The 10,000-nt window shown below is 37.2% G+C and overlaps 1 protein-coding gene across 1 annotated transcript in view; it reads left to right on the top strand.

Moving 5' to 3' along the window:
- The window catches only part of LOC113823800 (sialate:O-sulfotransferase 1), a 23,812-nt gene that overhangs the window by 11,172 nt on the left and 2,640 nt on the right, over positions 1-10,000 (top strand). The window contains exons 6-7 of the mRNA XM_027376488.2: positions 1,799-1,887; positions 4,178-4,221. Coding sequence (XP_027232289.2) covers positions 1,799-1,887; positions 4,178-4,221 — 133 coding nt within the window. The remainder of the gene's footprint in view (positions 1-1,798; positions 1,888-4,177; positions 4,222-10,000) is intronic.

Raw genomic sequence — 10,000 nt, 5'->3', positions numbered from 1 at the left:
CAATAACAATGCAGATATTTTCATTTTTCTCTCTTTTGTGTGATCAATAACAATGCAGATATTTTCATTTTTCTCTCTTTTGTGTGATCAATAACAGTGCAGATATTTTCATTTTTCTCTCTTTTGTGTGATCAATAACAGTGCAGATATTTTCATTTTTCTCTCTTTTGTGTGATCAATAACAGTGCAGATATTTTCATTTTTCTCTCTTTTGTGTGATCAATAACAGTGCAGATATTTTCATTTTTCTCTCTTTTGTGTGATCAATAACAGTGCAGATATTTTCATTTTTCTCTTTTGTGTGATCAATAACAGTGCAGATATTTTCATTTTTCTCTCTTTTGTGTGATCAATAACAGTGCAGATATTTTCATTTTTCTCTCTTTTGTGTGATCAATAACAGTGCAGATATTTTCATTTTTCTCTCTTCTGTGTGATCAATAACAGTGCAGATATTTTCCATTTTTCTCTCTTTTGTGTGATCAATAACAGCGCAGATATTTTCATTTTTCTCTCTTTTGTGTGATCAATAACAGTGCAGATATTTTCATTTTTCTCTCTTCTGTGTGATCAATAACAGTGCAGATATTTTCATTTTTCTCTTTTGTGTGATCAATAACAGTGCAGATATTTTCATTTTTCTCTTTTGTGTGATCAATAACAGTGCAGATATTTTCATTTTTCTCTTGTGTGATCAATAACAGTGCAGATATTTTCATTTTTCTCTCTTTTGTGTGATCAATAACAGTGCAGATATTTTCATTTTTCTCTTGTGTGATCAATAACAGTGCAGATATTTTCATTTTTCTCTCTTTTGTGTGATCAATAACAGTGCAGATATTTTCATTTTTCTCTTTTGTGTGATCAATAACAGTGCAGATATTTTCATTTTTCTCTCTTCTGTGTGATCAATAACAGTGCAGATATTTTCATTTTTCTCTTTTGTGTGATCAATAACAGTGCAGATATTTTCATTTTTCTCTTTTGTGTGATCAATAACAGTGCAGATATTTTCATTTTTCTCTTGTGTGATCAATAACAGTGCAGATATTTTCATTTTTCTCTCTTTTGTGTGATCAATAACAGTGCAGATATTTTCATTTTTCTCTCTTTTGTGTGATCAATAACAGTGCAGATATTTTCATTTTTCTCTCTTTTGTGTGATCAATAACAGTGCAGATATTTTCATTTTTCTCTCTTTTGTGTGATCAATAACAGTGCAGATATTTTCATTTTTCTCTCTTCTGTGTGATCAATAACAGTGCAGATATTTTCATTTTTCTCTCTTTTGTGTGATCAATAACAGCAGATATTTTCCATTTTGCATCGGTTGAATGCAAGCCTGAGCATCGACTTTACGTAAAGTATTTCGTTTTCCCCTTCTAACAGTTATTTATTTTTCACCAGTTAAAAATCTCCATTCTCGTCCTCAGAGATTCCCGCTGTATATTGTAAAGGAATAAAGAAAATGGCATTGAGAAATTAGACCTTGCAACTATACAAAAAAAATGACAACCCACCTGTCCCTTCGCCAAGTCTCTTATATAATGTAATCAGCTGAGACTCATTATCAATGTGTACTGTGTAAACCTTCTAAATAATCTCCTTATTCCTCATCAAAGTTTGCTGCCTTCATCTCCGCCTTATTATCGTGTTAATAATATGAGACAGCAAATCGGAACGCTCCAGTCCAGTTTGAGTTGCCAGTTCTTGTTTATTTTCCCTGACTGAATGCGGTATAGGAATTACTGAATAGTGAGCTGTAATGTTTTGAATAAATGAGGTGTTCCTTTTGCAGATCCATTGTTTCCTTCTACAATTATATGAGGGCCCCAAGATATGCTAGGTGGCGTCACAATGTAAGCTATCAAGCCTACTTCAATACTGGTAAGTGATACATCTCATATGAGTACTGGGTATATTACGAAAATCAAAATGGCGGTTTTAGTATCTCGTGTAATAATGGTGATCGAGGAGCATTTCTCTTCGGGAATCTCGTGCACTCTATCTGGAAATCAAAAAAGAAAAAAACAAAAAAAGATTAGAAAAGAAAAAAAAGGTCCCCAAGAAAAACTTTGCAAATCCGGAAATCTTCAGAAAATCCCAAGAAACCTAAAATTTCGGAAATGTTCCAATCGCAGCAGTTTTACATAATCTTGGCAATAGTACCAAGTATTCCTTTAAAACCCCTCGGAAAGCACACTACGCGAGAGTGTCAGAACAATAGTCGCGCCGGACATGGCTTCTTTGTATTGTTTTAAAGGTTCTTGTAACCCTTCAGGAAGTGATTAAGACTTAAACGCAGAATATAAGAATATATTCAAATGATTTAAAGATAGCACAAATGATTTACGCCTGACTTTTAGACGTAAAGGTTTCGTGTGTACCCCGTCAAGCAAGGTCATAACAATAATATAATAATAATAATAAGGTCATGAACTGCTAAACAGTATGTATATATATATATATATATATATATATATATATATATATATATATATATATATATATATACACACACATATATAACGTACCGTCTTCAAATAACGCAATTTTGAATTTGTTAACGTCTGAAATGTCTTTTTGAAAATCGGACAAGTGGATTTATCAGAAATTGCTGACACGATTTCATAGTTACATGCTTTGTGTCAAGTTTCAAGCGATTTGACTGGCCTGTTGGGTACACGGAATTTTATAATCTACCAGCACTATTGAATCATTTTTGGGAAAGAAAGCTTTATCGAAATGGAGCAAAAGATACTGGAGAAACGATGACGCACAAGTCCAGACATAAGGCCTAAGCGCGGTCTTGGTAAGGCATTATATCAATTAAATAGCAGCACAGGATGTTATGAATGCAGCTACAAGGTCAACTGAATTTACTTTTTTCCTCTTATGTCTATTTCCGCAAATTTTCGGAAAGATTACTTATTTTGAAACGCTCAAATAAACGCCCGAGAGCAGTACAGAATTCCATCTCGCGGGAGACACTGGAAGCCACAGATGCATGTCGTGCGGCTCGTCTGACAGGGGATCGGGAATTGCACCGTTCTCATGTGCGCAGAACTCGGTCCCTGTTAAGAAGGGACAAGGAACAGTTTATTAGGAGTCTTGCAGAGGAGGTAGAAGGCCATTTCTTAGTAAATGACCTTCGTCCTGCATACCAAGCCCTGAGAAAGCTGAACTCCAAGCCCTCTTCACAGGTGACAGCAGTTCGCTCAGTAAGTGGTCAGATAGTTTCAGATCCTGTTGCGGTGCGGGGACGTTGGGCTGAGTATTTTGAGCAGCTGTACCAGGTTGACCCACCAACAGTTAACTTGGATGCGGGTAGTGTCGAGATCCCGCTGCCAGATCCACCTATCAGTGAGGACCCTCCCTCCCTAACTGAAGTTAGAGGGGCGATTTCGAAGCTGAAGAGTGGTAAAGCAGCTAGTATCTGCGGCATACCAGCTGAACTGTTAAAGGCTGGTGGTGAACCTATGGCACGGGGGTTACATGCTGTCCTGGCTGCCATCTGGCAGTCCGGTTCCGTTCCTCCTGACCTGTTGAGGGGTGTGGTCATCCCTCTCTGGAAGGGGAAGGGGGACCGTTGGGACTGCAGCAATCACCGAGGCATCACACTGCTCAGTGTACCAGGCAAGGTTCTCGCCCACATCCTTCTGAGACGTATCAGAGACCATCTACTGAGGCACCAGAGACTGGAGCAATCCGGATTCACTCCTGGTAAGTCCACAATAGAAAAATCGAGATTATTATTTTTTTCTTTTTTGTCTAAAGCGCTACAGTAACCATGAGTCATATTTTATTTTTTTCTTGTGGAACCTGTAAAGTAACAAGTGAACAACTTAGTTTTTGGAACATTAACGATAATTTGATGGCTTTTAAACGGCTGCAACAGCTTTGGAAATACCTCGAAATCCGGAAATCCTTAATAGATTTGTCAGGAAATCCGGAATCACGGTAAATTTTAGGGGTATTTCGGAAACCCCGGAATTCTTGTACGCTATTTTCGGTTGTGAAATGCCACTCGATGGTAGTATATTAAATGACAGCATGGATTGATGATTTCAGTTACTATATAATACTTGGATTATAGATATAAATATATATTAAATTATATATAGAAATACAAAAATGCTAATAATAGCAGGGATGATACGAACGATTTTTTTTTCAGGATTTGCCAACTTCGCCAACCATCAGCTTTTTAAATGGACAAAGGTAAGACTTTGAGGAATGTGCTCCTCTCCCCCTCTCTGTCTTTCTGTCTGTCTGTCTATCTGTCTATCTGTCTATCTGTCTATCTGTCTATCTGTCTATCTCTATCTCTATCTCTCTCTCTCTCTCTCTCTCTCTCTCTCTCTCTCTCTCTCTCTCTCTCTCTCTCTCTCTCTCTCTCTCTCTCTCTCTCTCTCTCCATACAGACACATTCATGAATAAACATACATGTAATTAATTCCTGCTCCAGGCCACATTACTAGTATTTTTTATAGTGAAAATTTCCAAGGAGACTCATATTCTACAATGGATTACACGGGTATTAAATCCATGAATCTTATCCTTCTTCCATAAATCCATTCAGATCACTAATATCTTCAGCAAATGCTTGCTCCAGTCCTGTGACTTTTTAAAGATTTTTGAAACCTCTCCCACGTGAGTTGCGAGAAAATACACCATGAGAAAGAGGAAGAACAGAAAAGGAAGACAGTAGTAACACACAAGGTTGAGATTCAGACGTTGCAAGCAGATAAATCAGTAACAGGCTAGAAAGGAATGAAGCAGGAGACGCAGAAAAGCTGATTTTTGCGTGAAATTAAACATGCGATGGCAAGAAAGAGCCACGCCAAGGGGGTAACGCAGTCATGTGGTCTAATTGTGTGGGAATTCACTTTGCTGAACCAGGATGTAGAGGGAGGTTGATATGAGGAAAAAATAAAGACACCAATATAATATATGACAAAGTTACTATGAAACGGGTAGTAACATTAACGGAAGTATTTTATCAGTATATAGTAACAACTCATGAGAAATGTAATAATCATTAGGGAGAAATGGTGATTATCATGTTATTGATTAATTTCACTTATCATAACAGAAATACTAACAACCGATTATATTCCAAGCTCTCTTAGTGCAACACCCATATAGTTTTTACCTTTGATTATTTACCACTACGACCCCCAAAATCCAGATGGGTGTCGACTTCTCACCCTTGGGGAATTTGGCCATCTTGGAAAATCCAAGATAGCCACAAGCGTAATATGTTATATTTCCAGAAATATTAGAGCTCGAGACTTCATTTTCATATCTAATCATCGGTTTTTCAATGTCTAAAAACTTATTCGATACATTCAAGTTTATCCATCTTTACTGGAATACTGTTAAATCAGTTTGTCATCAGCTTCATGTATCATGCTCATCTTATTCATACGCTGTAGATCTGTTGCGACATGACTCTTCAGTGTGGCAAACACAGAATACAATACATGCAATGCCAGCACTCCTACCTCTACACCTGTTCGAATGACAAGGGAGTTCACCGCGACACGAGCCTTTTATCAGTTGCAGTATCTCCTCTGGCACCAGTTCTACACCTCTAGCTACAGGTGTTGCACGGAGGAAGCTGGATCCCACTCCTTTGGACAATCTATATGATGGATCAGGATTGGGTGAATCCGATTCCAGGGATTTCAGACAAATTGCTGTTTGGAAGTGCAACTTGAGCTTGTCCTACCTGAAAGCTTGAGTAGTTGGTGGCAAGGAACAAAGAGAAGTTGCAGCAGCTTTACTTCTAACTAGTCTGAGGCCATGTTCTTTACATATTTCTGTGGGCGTATTGTATTTTGACGCCATAGATAGCAAGCATGAATTTAGTAGCCTGTCTTCCACATCAGAGAGAGATGCGTCCGTTAATCCTATCAAATCCGGTCGATGTCTTGCGGTTTTCAGTATCTTGAGCCTTGTGAACTTTTCAATTTCGAAACAAGAAGCCACTGCGTCACAGCCTGTGAGTGTATGTAAAGTTCTGGTGTACCTTTGTGTGCATTTACTGTTGATCTGATGTCTAAAACTCCTCTGCCAGATACTGGAAGCAACCTCACAGTAGCGCAAGCGAAGTCACCATGGTTGCAGAAGTACAAGAGAAGGAAAATATCTGTTATCTGCAATGACTGCCATGTTATACAATTATTGCATCAGCCTTCTCTTGGGAGTTTCGGGGTCTTCGCGCTGAATAACCTGACCATGGGATATCTTTAGAGCACAGGATGTCTTCAAGTCTTCATTCTGATGGCAAAACTCCCTCGCCATAAATTATGCTGGCTCGTAAACTTATCTTCCGGGAAGGACCTCTGTTCTTGGAGCACGAATCTTTTTCAAACAAGCTTTGCCATATCTCTCGAAGAAGAAACAGTGAGCAGTCATCATTTATCTGAAATTAACACATGTAACTTCTAGCAAAGATGTTTAGGAGAGATTTCAGGGTTTCGGCAATGCGTTGTGCAATTTTAAGTCATCGTTTAAACATCGCCCTTCCAAACCTGAAACCAATGCTGAAGTTCGATGCTAGAGGTATATATATATATATATATATATATATATATATATATATATATATATATATATATATATATATTTATTTATTTATTTATTTATTTATTTATCTCTCTCTCTCTTTTCTTTTTTTTTTTTTTTTTTTTTTTTTTTTTTTATATTCTCTCTCTTTCTCCCTCTCTCTCTCTCCTCTCTCTCTCTACAGAAAAGCCTGGCTGCGCTTATATTCTACAACGGAAATGCGTTGTAAATATTTTTCAGATCATTATGTACCCAGAGATTTTTTTTAAATGTTATAAATCATTAGAAATCATTGGAATTTTTCCTTTCAAACACACGGTGTCTCAATTCGTTTCTTCGATTTTGTATATTGTTATTATAACGTGGGTGTGTATCAAGTTGTAATATGGATCTAAAAGCAAAGAGCACCATAAAGGCTAAGAGAAATCTTATAAAGTGAATTAATTTAAATGACAGCAGAAAGAAAAACAAAAATAGATGTTACTGTATCGGACGATGCGTGTAAATATAACCAGCGATAAAGCAAACTGATGCAAATTTACGAAAACACTACTATAGTAACACAAAAAAGTACTGACTGATTTATGTACTGTATGCTCCTTATGCTTATCCGTGTATATATGCCTTTATTTCCAGACAAAGGAGTGGGTGAGAGAGAGAGACGGTGGAAGAGAGAGAGTAGACAAGGCAAAGAGGGAGAGGGGGGGGGGGGGTGGAGCTCAAACAGGTCAGGAAATATATAAAGAGGGAGAGAGAGAGAGAGGGGGGGGAGCTCAAACAGGTCAGGAAATATATGAGAGAGAGAGAGAGAGAGAGAGAGAGAGAAGAGAGAGAGAGAGAGAGAAGAGAGAGAGAAGAGAGAGAGAGAGAGAGAGAGAGAGAGAGAGAGAGAGAGAGAGAGAGAGAGAGAGAGAGAGAGAGAGAGAGAGCTCAAACAGGCCAGGAAATATAAAACATAATTAGCATCTTTGCAGATTACACTTTCGTTCATCTTTAATTTCTCAGCTTTATGCAAATCGTTCCACCCATTTCGTAGTCATTATGTGGGTCCACCTATATTATATTATGCTAATGGATTTGAATATACTTATTAATGCCTGTGGATTTAGTTATCTCCACGCTTGATGTTAATCAATGAGCTAAACCTCATTTCGTTTCCATTAGCATATTTTAGCGCAAAAGAGAAAGATGTTTACCTCAACTTATGCATAAGTTATCTCCATCCGAGAATTGTTAGTTGGAATACTTGTCTATTGCTTTTAAAACCCAAGTATGTATATGTTGTGTTTTATTTTGACATTTCTGTGCTCTCCAAGGACTGTTATGATTTGTACTTTATAGAAAGACACTTCCACATGTCTGGCATCACTGAACAAGGGTTGCCTGCCTTGGAAAGCGTTTTAAGCAGGGAACGGTCTATTGGCAAGAATTATTGCTCTAGCGCTCCCCTGCTTAAAACGCTTTATGTTTAACACGTGTTCAATATAGGCCTATGTGAGAGCTTAATGGAGACGGCTAAAATTATAATCAACTGATATTTTGTTGATAGTTTGATTATTCTTGCTATTAATATGTCATTGATAGTTATCATGGTAGAAATATCCGGTTTTACTGGCAATGCTGCTATCATCACCATCATTACATCGTCAACATCATCTCTGCACCATCACCTTCATCATCGCTATATCACCATCATTTAATTACATCATCGTCATCATTACATTACATTGTCATCGTCAACGTCATCATTACATCACCATCATCACCGTCACCATTTCATAGCATCATCAACGTCATTGCATCATCACTACATCACCGTCACCATCATTATTACATCATTACATCGTTATCCCCATTATCATTGCATCCTCACCATCATTACATCGTTACTGTCAGCACCATTACATTTAATTGTTCATCATTATATCTTTACCAGCACCGTCACCATCATCATTACTTCACCATCACCATCATCACTGCATCAACGTCATCATTATATCGTCACCATTATTATTACATTATTACCATCATTATCACATATTTAGCATCACCCTATCTCCATCATTATTCCATAATCATCACCACACTTGCATTATCATCATCATCCTCATTCCACCATTATTATCGCAGTCCTTATCAGTACTTTGCTCATTATTCCAATTATCGTTAGTATGACTACTTCCTGTACAACTTTTTCATTTCTTGAAAGTTTTTGGCAGAGCGAAATCATTAGCTAAATTCTAGAGCCCCGTCTTCATATCTCGAGTTCCTATATACTAAACATGAGTACCAAGAGCTAGGTATATGTGAACATGTGTACAGGAAGTGTGCGCATGAACAAATATACGAGAGTAGACACGTGTATAAGCGTGAGTTCGCGAATGTGATTAAGCATATTCGTAAATAGGCAAAGTAGCCAAGAACCTGATTGACTTCTCAGGACTGAAGTTTCCTTTGCATTACAAAATCTAGAGGCAGCCATTTCTTGCCTGGGAAATAACCGTTGTCGCCAAATTAGAGGTAACTATTTCTTTCCCAAGAAATGAACTATTGTCGTCAGTATTTTTAGGGACATTTTGTACAGCTCATGTGTCTTTTTACACAGTCCTGGAAATCACTTGTTAATATTTTAGGAACTTTTCAGTGGGGTTCTGGATGGCTCCTGATTCGCTAAGAATCTGATGGAAGAAAGAGGTATGCAGCAATCGTTATAAATTAAAACTGCACCTTCATGTGTGTGTCAACCATCCAAGTTTCGTCAAAAATACTATAAATCATATTATCTTGTTTCCGTGTGCGAAAAAATCATTTATAAGCATTCTCAATCTAAATACTGGAAATTAATATAAAAAAAATAATAACGTAAAATTACGTTCATCATCAATCAGATGCAATGTTGTATCCCAGTTATAGTTTCAATAAATTATTTTTTTGCGTGAAAGAGGTCGACTAACAGGAAAATTCTATTTAAATCATTAGATGCAAATAAATATAGAGCAAAACATGTTTACATAGAATTGCATTTAAAGTTATTAAAAGTCAGCTTTCCTATTAACAAACACTTGTGTAGGCTGCTCCAATGATTAAGATACTTTACACGATGCAGATATAGAAACGATAGGATGTAATGCGATACTCAACTGGCATACCTTATCTTTATCTAAGCATGGCCATAGAGTGTATGTTTATTTAGCTTTACGAAGCAAAACGCCCTCATAATCCTTGGTCGAATTTTTAGATCCAAGAATTTTATCCCTTTAACAAAATGCAGTGGATTTGCGAATGAGAAAATGGAAGGTTTGGAATTTCATATCCTTTAGAAATCATGCCTGCACATGAGGACAACCTGAATCGGTGGCATGTTGCATATCCAAACTTACGTGGAATGAATGCATGATAAGGAGGCACCAAGTATCATAAAGCTTTT

Source organism: Penaeus vannamei, chromosome 1 (genome assembly GCF_042767895.1).
Source record: "Penaeus vannamei isolate JL-2024 chromosome 1, ASM4276789v1, whole genome shotgun sequence".
In the NCBI taxonomy this organism is placed as follows: Eukaryota; Metazoa; Arthropoda; class Malacostraca; order Decapoda; family Penaeidae; genus Penaeus; species Penaeus vannamei.
The sequence above is the reverse complement of the archived record's forward strand: the minus strand, read 5'-3'. Positions and strand labels throughout refer to the sequence as shown.